Raw genomic sequence first — 18831 nt, forward strand, 5'->3', positions numbered from 1 at the left:
TGAGCAAAGATCCATCTCTCTACGATGTTTTTTAACGCAGTTGTAGCAGTTCAAACGTTGGCAATTTTTCGATCTCTTAATTTTGCTCATGAGTATATGTTAGTATGAACTTCTCTTTTGTCATTTTTATCTATGAGTGTGAAGCATATGAGCCGTTTATTTTGAAAGTGGCATAAGTCACTTTACCGTAATGAAAAGTGGTGACTTTTTAATGTTTGTAGGAAATTATTTATACTGAGAAAAATATCAGTATCCTGAGATAACAAATACAAGTAAATCTTCTCGAAAGTTAGCATCCATATTTTGAAACGTGTTAAAACGCAAACCCTTAAATATATCGACTTAAAAACAAAGTGACTTATGCCACTTTCAAAATAAACGGCTCATATATCACATCATCGACTGAATAGGCTCCCGTGGTTAGGAATAAACGGAAAGGATAAGTGTGATTGATAATGATTGAAACAGAGGGAATCATATCTAGGCTTCGAGGGAGTGTATAACGCAGGCATATAATGTATGAAATTTCTTATCCAAAAATATAACTGAGTATTCTTATGATCTTTTTGTAATTTTATTTATCAATTTTCTTCAATATATCTTCTAAGGTACTCCGTTTAACCCTAGAAAGATAACCATATGACAACGTACGTAAAAGATAACCATACGCTTCAGAGGCGCATGCTTTTCTAAGGCGTCAATTTTATACTAACAATGGATATTTATTTAAGTTAATCTAGTCATTTTAAAGGTTTGGCATTATTGTAAAAATAAAATGCATTTATATTATATTTTTTTATATTTTGAGTAATTTTAAACTTAAATCACTAGACCTCTATGAAAAATTAACAAAAATCAACAGTCTTCGGTTTATGGGAACAAATCCCGTAAAATATCACAAAAAATAGTGTTTTATCCTTACAAACTAGTAGACTATAATATAATCAGTGTAAAAAAAACTATAATATTATAAAAAATTTCTTTAGAGACAGTCATGACAAACGTCTTTCTTGTGTTCACCACAAACTGTCTTTTTGCATTTGGCACAGGTCATCTTTGACATTCTTTTCTTTTTAGACGTGCAAAGACTGCAATAACGCCTTTTTTTGGCTGAGGGTTCTTCTTCATCATCTGTGGAAGCCTGTACAGCAGATTTTGGAAGAATATTTTCAATGTTGCTTCGCATATGCCTTGGCAAAGTGGGTGCTTCCAGTCTTTGCGTCATCCACGGTGCAGTCAGTTGTTTATTTCGCAGGCGCCTCTGCGACGTAGGTTATCTTTCTCGGGTTAAACACATTAGTTTCTTCCAAGCCCTGAATGTCAAATATGAACATTTCAATTAGTTGTCAGAAACTATTGACTGTTGAAAAAATGTTCACTTTCTATCTCCGTTTTCTGCACCCTCTGTGCAATCCAATGCGGGTAGGCATGAATCCAACAACCATAAGCTTCTGCAAGGCTAATGAGTCATAGACTTGGGTCCTTAGATTCGTAAACATTATAATGACTAAGCTATGGACGCTTAGGTATACCGGAACAATAGATACAAATTTTCGGCGAAGAATTCGTCCCTCTAGTGGACACTACCAAATTTCCACCACCCTTAACATTCAACCACCAATGAAAATGTAGACACTCTGCGACAGGCACCACTAAACACGCGCAGATAAACAGAACATAACAAACCTCTGCACGATCGACATTTAGACAGGGTCTCTGTTCGAATTACTAAAGTTTATTCGTGTCAGTAATAAGTGTTGAACTCGGTGATTACTTATTAACAAGTACTTAGTTATCGTCAGTAAAGGATTACTCAAAACATCACGATCGTTGGCTCTGTCATAGCATCCTGTATATTGGGGATCGTAAGTAAAAGCTCATATTTCACAAGATTATGTAGGAACAAGGTTTCATCTCGTTTTCTTGATTTGTACGTAAACAGGTAACAGCGAACACGTTCGCATTAAAGTTTTGCTATTCCTAACATTGTGTACAGTGCGTTGTTAAAATAGTTATAACTTTATTATTCTTTCAAATTGAAGCATCAAATTTCGAGATTACATCTTCAACGTGTTACATTTTAAGAAAATAAAATTGAAAAATCGATTTTCTATCTGTTGAAAATAGAATATTCAATTAATATTAGGGTACTGGTCACAAAATTCGAGAAACAAAATTAATTGTTGATTTCTATAATAATATAGGAGAAAATCTGATCGTTATAATAGTCGTTCATTGAAGTTAAAAATCACATTTCGTTTATAATACAGTTTCGAAATTGCAAGAAAAAATGTGCTATGTTTGCAATTGTTCTAAACTTTAAGCAACTTCATTACGTTGAGTGCCACGAGGGTGACCTTGTCCTGCGTTGACTACTGTTGGCCGCGTCACTCATTTTGTCAAACCATTTCTGTATCGACAAGGAAACGGGATGTCTATCTTCTGCGGACGTACTTTGTAGGTCAATTGTTCGCTGTATTACGCAGAGATTTTCTACAATATTTCTAGATTTTTAATTTATTCGTTCACGTTTGATAACAATCGCGCTTCATACAAATACTTTATGAGATTTTCCTAATAATTTTTCAACAGAAACATATGCCACTTTTAAGAGAATCTTGGAACATAAATGATAAATTGTTAGGAGATATATGTATATTCACTAAATGATAAGCAATTTTTTGACGCTTTTCTTCATATATAAAATTATTTTGTGACAACATGGTGTACATTCCCAAAAAAGTCTTTGATATTCTAATTTATCAATTTAGACGAGATTTTGAATCGACTGTTTTAAATAAATTCAATAAAATCTCTTATTCGTGTTGAATAAAATCCACTGTGTTAAACCAATGAAATCTATTACGTAAACAAATAAAGCAGAATGAATAAAATCGATTGTTATTAAAGAAAGAGGATTAATTAAGTATGTGCCAATAATTGAATTAATAATTTATTTAACAATTACCAGTAGAAGGCCTGCATGATTGCAACAGATCAATAAATCCCTATAACTGACTTATTGTTTCAATCTTTATTGTCCTCTTTAAAAACCCGTTAGAATAATTTTATATAAAATATAAATAGGTAACTATTATTATTAAAAAACGAACTCGATTTACCAACTTCGATGTCCTCGACAGTGAAACAAAACTTTGTTGGCAAACTAAAAGGTCCCTTGTAATACAAATTATTGAGAAATCGATTAACTAAATTTTCGATAACTAATCTGCTGCAATGCTCTGTCAAAGAAATCCGAAAAATTCGAATCACTTAGCGGAATTAGGCAAATTACTAATTTAGGATTCTGTTCTACATCGTGTAAGATATATTGCCTCTATGATATCGTTTTCTCAAGCAAACTATGCAGGATCCTTGCACAAGGATATGCCAAGAAAATACTGCTTTTCTGTTTCACGTAGCTTTATGGTGGATCAAGTGTCATCGAGAAAGATACGATCCTGTGTTTTTGCTCTTTAAAGTATTGTTACTTTACGACCGCACTGAAGCTCTCGAAAGGGATTCTCTTACAAAAAAATTCTATAGCTTGAGACGTCGATAAATTATGTCCAAACGGTGGTCTATAAAAATTCAACGGACATTTGAAATGACACTTGAATGTTTCCAAAATTGTAAAAATGTTTTATATTTATACGTTTACGACGTATACATATATGTATAGTCGATATCCTTTAAAGTATCCTTTAAAACGGTGTAATCTTTTTAGAACTGGACTACATGATTTGAAGATTTTTTTAGATGACAGAGATACTAGCCTATTACGCAATGACTGTAATACTTCCTTTTAATTTTGCTATTACTTGAAACGACAAATGATATTTACAATGATAATTTTAACTTGCACGTCTTTTATCTCGATAACATATATGCATGCTGAAAGTTTCATCGAAATCGGTGAACGCAGAGCCAAGCTGCATGTCTGACCGGTATTGGTCGAAAGTGTAAAAGTTCGAGACAAAACTGCGATTTTCGCGATCTTGAATTGTTTGTAACTCATAAGAATGTCAACCGATTTCGATTTTATTTGCAGCATGGATATAAGTTATCAAGATTCACAAAATGACATTTTTAAGCTTTTGTTATAAGCTCAGATGCAAAAATTAAAACGGCGCGTATATTATGTATTATATGTATATTTATACAATATATACAGTGCTTAAATAAATCAATACTTAATTGTATTTAAGCCTCGCGTTTGTAAATTTATATAATAATAACAACGGAAAGTATAACGTAGTCACTGATAAAATCTTGAAACGATAACACATGACGCGGTACGTGTTTATTAAGAAACGACGAAATAATGTTGAAGTCGGTATTTCAGTGTTTCAATGTCTTATCAAAATATAGCGAGTTACGGAGATAAAATTATTACTAAATGCCGGCGCAACGCTAATGGCGAAGATCGGTTATGTTCAAAACAATGATGACTAAGAGACTTTTATTGACCGTGGCACCAACGGAGGACAGAAATGGGTTAGACCAGAGACAATTAGAATGGATATCGGTTAGGTGTGATTGGGTTAGACTTCTGAAGGATTATTCTTGATGACTTATCGTGCCATCGAATTGGATGAGGTCAACGATGCTTGGCAATTTCGAAGCTGACTGTATATTGAAAAGTAAATGCAATTCACGCTTATGGAATCCATCGAAACGCATAGAAAGTTCCTGAAAATCATTTCAACCGTAGGCGATGATTCACGCAACTATAGTAGACTTTGAAATCCATGCATTTATGGTTAAAATGAGTATGTATAATACGAAAGGGTAGACAAATTAGGAACATTTAATAACGTCGATGTAATATTTTCGACGTCCTAAAATTTTTAAAGGAAGAATGCAAGTTTAAAGGATGCAAGAATGCAATCCTAAGTTACTCCATTTTCTCGCAACAAACGCAGAAAATGTGTATTTACTTTGCATACAGATCCACAGTCTAATAATAATGAAGATGATGAATGATTCCAAGTGGCCTACATATTTACAATCATGCATTTGAAAGTACAATAATGGACTTACCCTTTGCATTACATTTTCATTTTAAATGGAAATCGTTCTTTTTTTTTCGTTTATTGGATCCTCGCACCATTTTAAGTAAAAAAATATTAACGTAATATGATCGAGAAAATGATTAATAATCAAACGAAAGTTGGCTTTTATTTTTGAAAATAGTGCAAATGCATTATTGTAGCCATGCAATTATTGTTCATTATTACATAACTATCCATGTATTTATATTTATGCATGTTTCCTTTAACAATTTTTGAAACATTGTTAATCTGCAGACGAAAGAGGCACAGCTTGTTACAGTTGCATAAATCAGACAGTACATTAAGTTGGTTAAAGACTTCCTGCTTCGTTCGAGGAAATGGATAAGTTTCATATTACTAAATCAAAGATTACTTCGTCCTATAATTTTTCAACAGCTTTCGAATTTATTTATTTATTTCAAATACTCATTTTCACATCATGATTAATGCTATTTCACCGAAGATAAAAGCAAGATTGGCCAATTCAATAGTTCCCTATGAAGTTTTAAGATTGAAATACTGTTACTTCTCTCTCATTGATATTTTACATCGTGATGCAACTTCATCGTCAAACTGAATGTTTTTCTAAGAAAACAGTTACATGGTCCAGTTCCTTGATCAGGACGTTCTTCTCAACGGCCATTTCGAAAAGAGTTGGTATACATGTGTGTTACGTATACATGAACATGAAAGTTACATTGCACGAGGTCGAGGTTATATGTATTGATCTTATAGAGCAATGTAGTACGCTTACTGTTTTATGTTGTTCTTCTTCGCTTCCCGATGGACATTAAACAAAATATAGTGAACGTAAACATTTCGTAATGGAATTTCCATGAGACGGCCATGTTTTATGATTAATGTGCAATTCGTTGGAGTCGAGTGAAAAACACGGAATGAAATAATTGATTTCCAGATGATTTATGAATTTGTTGCAGAAATGCGTGTATAGAATATAAAAAAAATATGTAGCAACAATTTTTATATTTCGTAAAGCTCCAACGTATTATAATACGACGTCTCTTCGTGTTGAGGTTTCTGTAACTGAATAAACATGTTAATTGAGAATTCACCGAATTTGCATAAACTCTACAAAACTTAATTATTTAATAATCAGTCAATGTAGTAAAAACAATTGTACAGTGCACAATACACAATTTAGTTTTAAAAGCTGCCTAGGAATATTTTATTTTAGATAAAAGATAATGCTATTGTTGACTACAAATTTACAAAAAATGTACAGGATACAAAATTTACGAATGAATTAACAAATTTTTATAAATATTATGTTTGTTTATTTTACATTTGTACAAATTTTCTTTCATAATTGTGGATTTAAATGAGATTATCGGATAATTAAAAACATTTAGAAATTTGCATAGGCACAAATTGGCAGCTAATTCTTTTTGTTTCGTGAACAGAAAGTGTAATATGTTACTCGTTGGAAAACAACTATCGTCACATTGAACGTGATAAATTAGGTACGCGTTTACTTAAAAGACCTCTGTAAAGAAAAGTTTTGGCATAATTTATTTTCATAGATGTAGTTTATAACATCTTTACTTTTGCAACGTTCGTTTATTAAATAATATAAAAATTCAGAAAAAAGGAGGTATTTTATATCCCTATAAATTTTTTATAAATATATATTCACACATTAATGATATATAAATAAATAAATAATGATATATATATATCATTATATTATTATTTATTTATTTATTTATATATCATTAATGAGTGAATAGTAATCCATAAATGATTGGAAAGAGGGACAGAATCGCAAAAATTCTGTACTTTTAACAAAGCACAACGCTTTATATTGTTTCGTATATTGTTTTCGATACATTCAACTGTTTCAAAAAGCAAAAATTGTCTATTTTACTCAAGATTATTTAGATCGACTTTTTCTTGATTAGTTTTTGAAATTCTTATTTTCATGAATTATTTGTAAAAGTCTGAGGAAGATACGAATTCCTTGCATCATTTATGAGATACTTTCTGGCAAACATGAAACAATGTCATAATTAATTTTTGTTGGTATGTTCGCATTTTTTGTATTTTAGAGTTACACATGCCACAAATGCGTAAAAATCCGCATTCTACAAATGACCGTGGTCGATGAAGCAACGTTAGATCTCGGAAGCAACTTAGGATAAATAAAGTGCACGAAACAAAGGTTCACACATTGCCGTTAGTTTTTGCTTCTAATGAATGCACTAAGTTCGCTGACTCATTTTGCACGAACGCTGCAATTAGACAGTAAGAATGCTGTGAACTTTTAGTTTCCACGTAAAAGCCATTCTGTGTCACCAATTTCTTCTTCAATCTCACAGGACTCGTTAAATATATTAGGAACATAACCTTTTACACTTGGAAAATTTTCTTGGTTCACCTACCAATAACTCGAAAGTATTTATTCGCGGAATAAATAGTAAGTAACGCTTTAACCCTCTCGGATGGCGGACCATTTTCACAACTGCACTGTTGACAATGCTTATAACAATTCTGAGCTTTATTCGGTAATTTTCCAAAACATATTTTTGAAGGTACTTCTTGCAGCCCTTCCGTTGTTCCTAATGTAACAGAAATTTATTTTATTCAAATGCCGAAAATTGGGTAATTGAGTGAACGATTTAAATACTCTGGGTCAAAATTACCCAGCGTCTGCCATTCGACGGTTAAAGATATAAAGTGATAGAGTGTTGAAAATAATATTAAATAGAATAGATAATACATAATTCACAACTCTGAGTAAATTATCATTAATGAATAATACACAATTTTAATATTTTTGTTACATTTTGTGATATTATACAATATCATAAGAAGGTACTGTAGAGTAGGTGCGCAAAAATTCTTTCTTATGTATTAACGGTGGATTTAAAAATTCAGAAATGGTGTGATAAGTGTATTTGCACGTTGTGAAAAATATTTAAAATATTATCGGTGTCTTCAGACATGCTTCTGCGATTGCTTTATCAAGCGCAACGTGCATAGTGGTCGTCACGAAGTAATGATGTACAAAAGACAGTGGACAAAAAAATATTTTTGAAATGGTAAATCTAATTCTGTTACAGTCAGAAATCTGCTTTCAACCGAGCAAATTAAGTTACTATTAATATTATTGTGTAGATCTTTATGTAAATCTTAAATCTCATATGTCATTTTGCAAAAATCATAATTAGAAAAGCTTCCGTCAACTAAAAAATCACTCATTGCAAAAAGAAAACGAAAATGCTATTAGACCTTGTTAATTTACGTTTCCTTGCTTTTGAAAAATCTACTCATGCATGAACGCGTAAATATCATACATTTCATTTTTTTCTTATTCGAAAAGTATCCAAATCTAATAAGAATCGATGCAACATGACGATCAAATTGTGCGAAAGCTTTCAAAGGTCTCTGCAGCGGCAAGTCAGTTAATCACTTTAGTCGAACAAGGCGAATCAATAGATGGGAAGAAATGGCATAACAACGCAGCGATTAAATCTGGCATGGTTACGATAGAGCTTTTCAGTCCGAGTAGATAATGACTCGTACCTTGAAATCAGTAGTACGGTTGAATAGAAAAATAATCTCATAATATGTTAGGTTCAATTGTTTCGAAATACATTGCAATCTTAACTGAAAAGTTGATTGTACAGGGTGTTCGACAATTTTCCGTACATATCTCGGCAGCGTGTTCTACAAGTAAAGATAAGACTAAAACGTTATATAATAAAAGGTCTGTAATCTTCCCGCAGACGATGTTGATGTTTGTAATTAATTACTTTCTTGTACGTTAGCATAGTACATTAGCTTTTAGTACGTCATCATATCTTTCACATTTCTTATTTTTGTCGTAACTTCTCAACAAAGCATTTATGGACTTTTTGTTATGTAGCATTTTTTTAGTCTTATCTTCACTTGTGCAACACACTGCCGAAGTATGTATGGAAAAATGCGGAACACCCTGTATAAGGCGTTTCAAAATGTAAAACAATTTCTATAATGTCGAAGAATGTAACGACAAAAAGAAAAACTCGTCTATAGTTTACATATTAACGTTTCTACTGATAGACAAACAGAGACATTGAAAGCTTTTCGGGTCTACTCGCATTGATGCATTTCAATCTTACTCTGCTTAATACAAGCGCATATATTAGACAGTAATATATGTACAGACATAAAGGAAAAAAGGAACGTAAATTAAAATGAACTCCGTTGTTTTCAGTGTTTATTGGAACACTTCGTTTACGTACACACGAACCCGCTATCGCTTTGATATCAGCGATAGCAGGTACGAGAAATACTGCCGAGTAAGTATTTATTATTTTATATTCTTATTTTGCAACAGCAGGTTTTTTTACTCAGTCGTATGCACATAGTCTTATAGCTATAATTGATACAGACTCCTGATTAATTTTGTCACACAGATATTATGTGTAGTTCGAATAATGAAATATTCTCTAAACACGATTTATTTAACATAGGAACGTTTTGAATGTTGTTCGATGTACAATATTTTCGTTATCTAAGGTTCAAGAAAATATATTTAATGTCAATTGTTTTACAATCTTTTCCGAGGTGATATTTCAATGTCGTTTTTAGAAGTTTACATACAATTATTACATACAGTCATTACATGCAAACATTATGTACAATACTTTTACAATCATATACTAGTACAGTCAGGCATTTTTTTAGATATCTTGATGACTATATCGTTATGTTTCAATACTTTACACAAATAATTCCGAAGGGAATCTCCGTAAGAAAGTTTTTTTTTCAAATAATGCATTTGTTGGTTGCACACGCGCAGATGCAGTTTTAAGAACATGGTTCCATAAGTGTGTGGTAGTCTTCGAAACGTTCATCTCTCTGCTGTGATATTTATCTGTAACTGGTGACGGAATTGTTTGCATTAATTTAAAATTAATTATAATCTGTGACATGTGACACAATTGCGCGGATCACTCCGTATAACGATCTTTTTACAAAATAGTATTATTACGTAAAATAGTTGATAATTTTAACGACGAAACGTTAATAGCAACCTCATTCTGTGATAATATATTCTATGCAGAATGCTTTACCTGCGATAAGTTCGTGACACGTCGTCGATGAAAATAATGTATAACTTTAATATTCTGAGTTGAAGGTTACTTCGTTCCTTTCTCTGCAACGACTGCTAGAGCATGCAACAGGAAAAATATGCATTGACACAGGGAAACAACATTTAGTGATTTTGAAAACGGGGTTGAAAAGGTTCGCATACGTCAGAATGTATTAACTTTTCGATGAAAATGAAAATTTTGTTATTAGTTTCCTTTTTAAGAGAGACATATTTATCCCTAGTGTAAATATAATTATAAAAGATTATAAACACAAATATTCTAGGCAACGTATTCTATTTTCTGATAACGTCATAAATTGTGAGCGAAATATGCAAACGTTTACTTCCTTTCGACTTAAGGCATTATCTACCGGCGATGATTTCCTAATCTTTGAGGATTCGCAATTTACAATCAAGAATTAATAAATTGTTTAATGGGAATAACAATTTCAGACATGTACTAGCAGGTCTCTCTCTCTCTCTCTCTCTCTCTCTCTCTCTCTCTCACTCCCAATTAAAAAAACTAATATTTTCATTTGAGATTGTCATGTAGAAAGAGCGTTTTAAGAGAGATTCTTCTTAGTACAACAGAATAATTGAAAATTCTATTAACTCCTTGCCATACCATTTTCTTCATAGTTACAATGATTAGAAGTTTTTCGATTGTAATAATGTCTAAAAAGGAAAAAGATAATTTACATTTATTGTGTGCCTACATTTACTTAAATGTTTAAATATTGATGACAAGAAATCAGAATTTCATTCAGATTACAAAGAACGTAATGGCACTCATACTTAACAGGTTATTACTAGAAATCTCCATCATGTGTCAGACTCGTCAAGGTATGACAAGGATCTACTTTCGGTAGATAAAGCGTTAAGAAATTTAGGTGACTAACATTAAGATCAAATACTCAATTTACATAACGTACATAAACTTTGCAATCATCTATGACAATTTATTCGATCGTCATTCTTAGAAATGACGATCGAATCTTTACTAGTCAATAGATTACCAATTCCAGACTAATACCATTTTCCGTAGAAAACGCCACGCCTTTCAATTATTGTAGTTGCATTACTTATTCTTTGAAACAGTGCATAAATCGATGTTAAGATTTTCGCTAGTTAACGGATTGCTATTAGATATCACGATAAAGCTCGCATTATTTGTGCACGAACACGAAGTATTACTAATTTCGTATAAAACTTGATTAATTAATATAGTATGTATCATTTCGAACGAATAAACTGTCACATTTCTGATAATTTTGTAATCGACCTAAATTTGATAATTTAAATATTACTATGTTAGAATGTGAATGTTTCCTTTTTGTTGCTATAATAATTCAAATTCTTGCACATTTATTTGTTGTACATTTTTGACGATGCTCTGTTATCCGAACTATGTTTCAGCGAGCTAAAGAAACTAGAATGTTTGCAAATTGCAAATTGCAAATTTTTCGTCATGTCATTGCATGATATATGTGTGCCGTCATGCGTTGCCAAGGTGGAAGATAAGTGTGCAACCGAAACATTATACCTACTTATTTGTCACTCAAGTTTTCTTAGGTCTAATGAAATTGATTTCTCTGAAACATCGACAACGTTTCCCGTTGCGCATCTTCGATTCATTCGATTAAGTTTGCTACTTCATCGATCTTTATTGTTCTGTGATTTCTGTTTTTCTTTTCGAAGTTCAAACTTTTGCTGTAGAACTTTTTCATTTACTATTAAGCAGTTAGCTGCTGCAATCTTTTTGAAAAATGGGTAAGTTAATGTAATTATAATGTATACGTTTGATTTTCTTCAGAAAATTTCTTCTAATACAGTATAATATATTTTCAAATTTAATATATTAATCAAATTTAAAAAGAATATGAAAGTATATAGTGTACATCCTTCTTAATCAACTAGCTGTTTTTGACGAGTATGCTTGTCGTGAAGAAATGGCAACATTTTGTGTTATGACGAGTATACACGTCAGAAACAGCTAACTGGTTTAATGATGAAAGTGATACATGCTCTTATTCTTTCAAAAATTTCTGAGAAAGGAATAGCCGATATTAACTCTTTCAGCACTGATTAGAATGATAAAGTATAGTAGAAAAGTTGTCTATTCTTTATGTTACTGTTATGATTTAACCCTTTGCACTCGAAGTTTTTTTTGAGTCATATTACCAGCAACTCGAAGCCATTTTAGCGAAAAGATCATATTCACATGTAAGTTCATGATATAAGCATTAAAAGAAAAGTCATCGTTGTATGTTATTATTTTTTTCATTGTTTATGGATACAAACGTCATTTGTCACCAACAGCGAAACATCCTATAACTAATTTTTACGATTTGTTTTTGTTCTTATGTTAAAAACTGAAAATTATTTGCATTGTCTCCGTAGCGGAGCCCTCGAGTTTGAAGACAAATTTTAAATGGCTCCGCTCCGGAGCCCTCGAGTGTAAAGGGTTAATATCATATACGAATTATATCAATGCCATTCAGATTTATTACTAATACTTACATTATATCTATATTATAAATCGTATAAAAATCATAGCGCATCACATAGTACATAAAGTACTTAAGTTGATACAGCTATAACTAACATACAAAAACAGTTTCAAATAATATTGTCAATCGTTCTTGAAACGAATCAATTTTGGATGAACCAATCTTAGAGTATTGCAGTATTGCGCACTGCGAAACAACAAAACTTCGTCTCAGTTTTCCAGTCGGTAACAGACATCGATGAAGTATGCTTCACATACCTAACATCCAACATTAGTTGCGACAACCTATATCGAAACTGTGGAATCATATCTGACAGCTCTTCAAGGTAGCCGAGAAACGCGCCAGTAAAAATCTATACGAGTTAACCTTCACCCCCCGCATTTTTTAAATTCAATTTGCCCCATTGCAGCAATTTATCACGAGTGTAAAAGATTGACAAAAAGATTGATATAAAAAAGAACCGATGAATGTTCATTGTTAAATTAGGCAGACTTTTCCGCAGAGCACCTCACGTCTATGGCCAATGTTGACGATCATACTAAGCGAAGTAATAAAATTTTATTAGTCTCCTTAGATGGGCCACCTTGCATCCAAATTCTGCAAATGTATTCAACACTTCGCCAAGGTAGCTGAAAAATGTAATAGTCAAAAAATCCGCACGAGCTAATAAATCACCATTCTTAAACGTACCTCTTTTTCATAAAATATACCGGACGAGCATTGTCCAATATTGTTGCTGATTCAAAGAAACAATCAACACTTGAAGTTTGTTAGCAGCAAATCGAATATGCACGGTGAATCGAGTGTTGCAAGCTCTGTTCTTGTAACACTTTGTTTACCGCACTGTGTGTAAATGCGGTAACAATGAAATATGTGTACGAAGTTCAAAAGTCGCAAAGTTCAATTGTCAAGTTCTAGACAGTATTTTCACTGGATACTGTATGCACATCCGCAATGGTGACTGTTCTTTTCAATGGTTCTGATCGGTTCAAAGTTCGAAGTTCGACGTAGTTCTGTCCGGATCTACCAAAGCTTGTCAAAATCGTTTCTTTGATCGGAACAAAAAATTCGAGACATACATAGTTCTAAATTGTTTCAACCAATCAACGAAGGAGCTATATGTATAAGGAAAACTAGTTGTGCCTAAATAATTTATTGCAATATACAGGGTATCCCAGCTAAAGTGGACCACCTAAATATCTCTGTTATTCTTGAAGATATCGAAAAACTTTATTAACAAAACTTATTCAATTCTGGAAGATCTATAATATGATGGTAATAATCTTTTCTGCAGGCAGAGAATTTTCAAAGATTTCATGCTCATCTTCGTATTTTTTATTACAATCGTATATTTTTCTATATACACATTTGTTTAATTTTGTGGACTTTTAACACTAGATTTACGGAACACTAAAAACAGCTGCTTTATATTCGTTTATAAAAGTAACAATAAAACATTAATTCTGATTTTTGACGAGTGTTGCTGTAATATTTACCGCAAAAAGCACATATGTATATTGAATAAATAACTCATAATTAATGACCCTTCATTTTGACGGGTTCCGTAAATTATTCTGTTTACTATATAGTGGTTTACCTAGTGGTTAATAATGTGGATTTTCTGTGCCCAAAAGCGCACATTCTGTACAAGGTTTTTGCAATTCATAAAATGTAAAATAACACGAACAATGACAAGATTGGATTTGTTCAAACTTCATATGATATCATTTACAATGTATGCTTGGATAAAGAAGCTTATCAAAAAATATCTCATGGAAACATTTTTCTCTCTCATTTGTTTAATAATAAATAATACATTGCAATTTTTTATCGATGTATCTATATGATAGTAATGTCGTGTTAATATTATAAAATTAATGTTATCATGTTAATGTTATTGAGATTAGGATATTAATTTTTCTATCAACATGTAAAAAATTACAAGTCCGTATTTTGTACGAACGTAATCGTTGAGAGGTTAACATCTGGTATCAAAGATTCAAAGTGTTTTACAGTCGGATATAAATTTCACATTTCCACTTCAGTAATGACTTTTCTACACAGATAATAGTGTTCGTGGGAATGGAACATATTGAATCCGCTTTCATCGGAAAATGTTACGATATCCCAGACTGTATTGTTTTTATCAATTTTGTCCAGTCTCCTTTTTCTGTTTTGATCTCAGAGTAAATGTCTTTCTTATAGAAGCATTTTTACCGTGTCTGCTAGTTTCTCAGCCGATGTGTCCGAGTTCTTTTCCACTTCACGAATAATCTTTTCTTCCCGGCGCATCTATTTATCCGGACGTTTTTTGCGAGCTTCATTTGCAAGATTTCCTCTACTCCATGTTTTTATAACGCTTATAATGGACCGTCGATTAACTGTTAAGATATCGGTTATATCCTTGCAAGATTTCACTTCTCTCTATGAAGTTTTAATATTACGCTTGTAGTGCCTTTTTTTTTTTTTTGTTGCAATTTTTTCCGAATATCTAACTAATGTTAACTAACTCATATGTTAACTATAACAGATTATGCTGATAAATGATATTTTAACGTCGACTGAGTTTATTAATTTTAATATTTACCGTAAAAGTGCGACGTAAATGTGAACGTTTCTTTTTTGCATGTTTCTATGAAGATAATTCCAATAATTTTTACTAATAAACTCGAATAATCCTGATGCTTGTATATGACCGTGATTGTAATATTAACCAAAATTCGAAGAATATTTCAGAATGTATTCTAACTGACATTAATTTGCAAAATTTCTTTCAATCATCGTCCAAATAATCCTTTTGACTTCTCAGAATACCTCAAATAGCTTGGTCCAATTTCAATCCACTCGAGATGGACTTTCTCTAGTAACGATACAATAATTCGTATTGTAATGTACATATACATATGTATGTATATTCTTGAAAGGGGGACACGTAGTCCCATTAGTCTTTCCCAGCGTGATCATATAAAACAGTGAAATACAAAAAGTAAAATACGGAACAGAGAAAGCACTGTAAAAATTGATGAGTACTGGCATGTTATTCTGAACTTATTAACATTATTAAGAAGAGAAATAACATTTTTGTTGAACCTTTGTTTCCTTTAAGTGATGCAGACAATTTTTCTTTTGTATAAAAATCCGCAGTCTACTCATGATCTCACTATTTTGTCTTTCGCATGCCATTCTTGTATTTACGCTTCAATTTCGAACAGTTTTAAACTTCTAACATTATAAACAATTGTCAATATTGAAGTAACTTTAAGAAACGGTGATGTGCGCCATTTATGGAATTGATTTCCAAATATAGAGCTACGGAAATAGGTACAATATTTTCAAAAAAAATAAACAAAATATCTATTTCTCTTCATAAAATTACAACACTCTAGTTATGATTTTACATTTAACATACAGTCAAATATATAAAAATGTAATAAAATAATAATTATTTCCGTAAAGAAACAGAAAACATTTTTCCATTTATCATTTACCCATATCTCGAATGAAATAAAACTCCACGCCAGTAACTCTATATTTGGAATTTCACAAAATTAAACTTATTCAACTGCACAATTCTATACTTTGATATTTCAATATTGTTCCATATTTCCCAAATTTCCTTCGATTCATTGGATCCTTCAAAATAGCACAATTCCATATTTTTCAACTTACCTTTAATTCGTTGCAGTCGAAGCTATTTTAATGTAGTATATACAGTGCAGTACTTCCATTTTATATGTTTCAATGCAGTTTATGCATAAGATATTGAACCTATTGGCAAGTACAATACTTGCAGTTTTAACAGTTTTTTTTTTTAATATAATAAATCTAGCACTATTATAATTATTTCGAAAAATGGTACAACAATTTTTAGCGGCGTCTCAGACTCGCCACTCGAGTGCAAAGGGTTAATCTGCCGCATTCTTTAAAATAACACAATTCCATATCTACCAACCATTCCTCCAGTCTACTAAATTCTTCAAAATAGCACAATATTTGGATATCACACCATATTCTCAACTTCTCGTTCCACGATCGTTTTCGCCGCGTAATAAGGAAACTCCGCAAACAAAAATCGACGTTTGATATTTGCTTCGCAGGCGTCGACTCGTAATGATGAGGATAGAATGACGAGTGCGACATCGAGATGGCTCGGCACGGTAGTGAGAGATCCTTAAACTGCCTGCAATCGATGCACCCAGGCTGCTCAACCCATGTAAACAACGCCGGCGGTGGTTCGCCGACGGAGCTGGCAGCGTCGGCATCGGTGACATACAATGACGACAGTGCTGCGGGCAAGGTCAATGCCGGTGGCAGCCTGGTCAGCACGACAGGAAGTGAAACGGGTACCGTTCCGTCACCCTCGGTACCCTCGATATCCTCTTCGCCGGATTCCCGTATACCACGACCCTCGCCTACAGGTTTGCGTCGCTCGGTCAGCATGCGCATGCGGGGTGAACGGGTTTCGCCACATCAACCACCACCACCACCCAGTACCGCGGTCACCGCGGCTCTAACCAGGCAGCATCAGCACCATCGCCGCTTCAACTTCCTGCAACACCAGCAACATCATCCGGACCATCACACCTTCCCTGTCATCACGGAGAATGGAACGGAGTCACCGCGACAACGATCCCTCGTGAGTAAACCGCCTTTTTTCTTCATACTATTCGCCAAAACCACCTGTTTCCCGATCGATGCGCGACCGAAACAGGACACCCGGACTCCCGATGGTGTGTCCTTACGGGATACTACGCCGTACCCTCTCCGTTCGATGCAGATCGCAGATGCGTCCTGGCTCCTGGCAATCGCGTCTTATCGACTTTGCGCGCTTTCTTCTGCATCTCTGAAAATGTAGGGCGATTTCGCAGGGAAAGCTCGGTATATTGTGGAATCTTGATTATCCGGAAGAAGGATGCCACGGCTGTTTGGATAGTAGAATGGTTGTTTATGTACAGTATTTTGTTTCGTCCTTATCGAGCTGCACGAGGCAATCGGTTTGCATACACATACGTTGCATCAGATTCAGTTGATTACACGTGAAAAATGTTCTAGATCGCGAATGATTCTGACATTGGAGGTCCGGATAGTCAAGGTTCTACTGTGGTGCATCGACCAGTGTTATACTTTCCTTCTACCCTTTACCGTCTCGGAGGGGATCGAAGGTACCACTTTCCCCGGAAGTGCTTCAAATGTGCTTGCTTGGTTCGTTTATTTGCCGTGATTCAATATAGGGCATTGTTGTGTGCGTTCGTCCACGATTGTGGGAAATATTCTGTCGGTCAGTCAGCGTGTCGCGTCTTTCCGTAAGTGACCGTTTCTGCTGGTTCTAACATGTACGGCAACGATTTTGCTGCAAAACTTGAGATAGTGAATAAATTTTAAATAATTTTTGCTTTACTTTGTCTGTTCGTTAAAAATTATATAATACGATAATACAGTAGCTTGGAAGAAATGTCTTGGATTTCAGATTAATCGTTTGCTCTAGACCTAGATCTTTGTACCTGGAAGATCTACATAAATAATAAGTAAACTATGGACCTTTATGGAAGTTCTTATTTTCTTGAGTAATTTTATAAAAATTAAGAGTATTAGGAAGAATTTTATAAAAATTTAGAGTATTAGGAAGAATTTTATAAAAATTTAGAGTATTAGGAAGAATTTTATAAAAATTTAGAGTATTAGTTCGTTAAAAATTATATAATACGATAATACAGTAGCTTGGAAGAAATGTCTTGGATTTCAGATTAATCGTTTGCTCTAGACCTAGATCTTCGTACCTGGAAGATCTACATAAATAATAAGTAAACTATGGACCTTTATGGAAGTTCTTATTTTCTTGAGTAACTTTATAAAAATTAAGGGTATTAGGAAGAAAAATATCTTTTATTTTGGATAGGATTAAAGAATGCACGTTTATTGTTTAAATAAACGTCATCTTGTATTTTCTGAATCCTCGGATGCCATAAGTACATGGAGACCTGCAGACTAATAATAATAATGTTTGCAAGAAATATGTATATATAGGATATTCATTGATATGCTTGTAGACCTTTGCACATGCAAATGAAAATGAATATAATTGGTTATGAAATTGCAACATTTCGTGCTACAGATGGATTTGATACATTGACCTTTAATTCACATTGCGTTGATGCAGGTACGTACGTAA

At 33.1% G+C, this 18831-nt stretch overlaps 1 protein-coding gene and 1 long non-coding RNA gene across 8 annotated transcripts in view; one reads left to right on the forward strand and one right to left on the reverse strand.

Moving 5' to 3' along the window:
- qtc (GRIP domain-containing protein quick-to-court) overlaps positions 1–18831 on the forward strand; it is a 48403-nt gene that overhangs the window by 7855 nt on the left and 21717 nt on the right. For 2 of the 4 annotated variants that reach the window (XM_076527112.1, XM_076527115.1), the window contains exon 2: positions 16760–17298. In XM_076527112.1, coding sequence (XP_076383227.1) covers positions 16807–17298 — 492 coding nt within the window. In that variant the 5' untranslated portion in view covers positions 16760–16806. Of the gene's footprint in view, positions 1–9270; positions 9356–16759; positions 17299–18831 lie in introns of all 4 variants that reach the window. The other 2 variants (XM_076527114.1, XM_076527113.1) reach the window with 2 other exon arrangements.
- On the reverse strand, positions 9573–16792 carry LOC117222883 (uncharacterized). Of its 4 annotated transcripts, none has more exons than XR_013035010.1 (4): positions 16332–16792; positions 14880–15522; positions 10133–10224; positions 9573–9939 (listed from the first exon to the last, which is right to left on the reverse strand). It is a non-coding gene; the product is annotated as an uncharacterized LOC117222883 (long non-coding RNA). The 4 variants fall into 4 exon arrangements; XR_013035012.1 differs by having other exon boundaries at positions 10133–10227; XR_013035011.1 differs by lacking the exons at positions 9573–9939; positions 10133–10224 and adding exons at positions 12218–12848; positions 12920–13291 and having other exon boundaries at positions 13353–15522.

This window comes from Megalopta genalis, chromosome 17 (assembly GCF_051020955.1).
Source record: "Megalopta genalis isolate 19385.01 chromosome 17, iyMegGena1_principal, whole genome shotgun sequence".
Taxonomy (NCBI): Eukaryota; Metazoa; Arthropoda; class Insecta; order Hymenoptera; family Halictidae; genus Megalopta; species Megalopta genalis.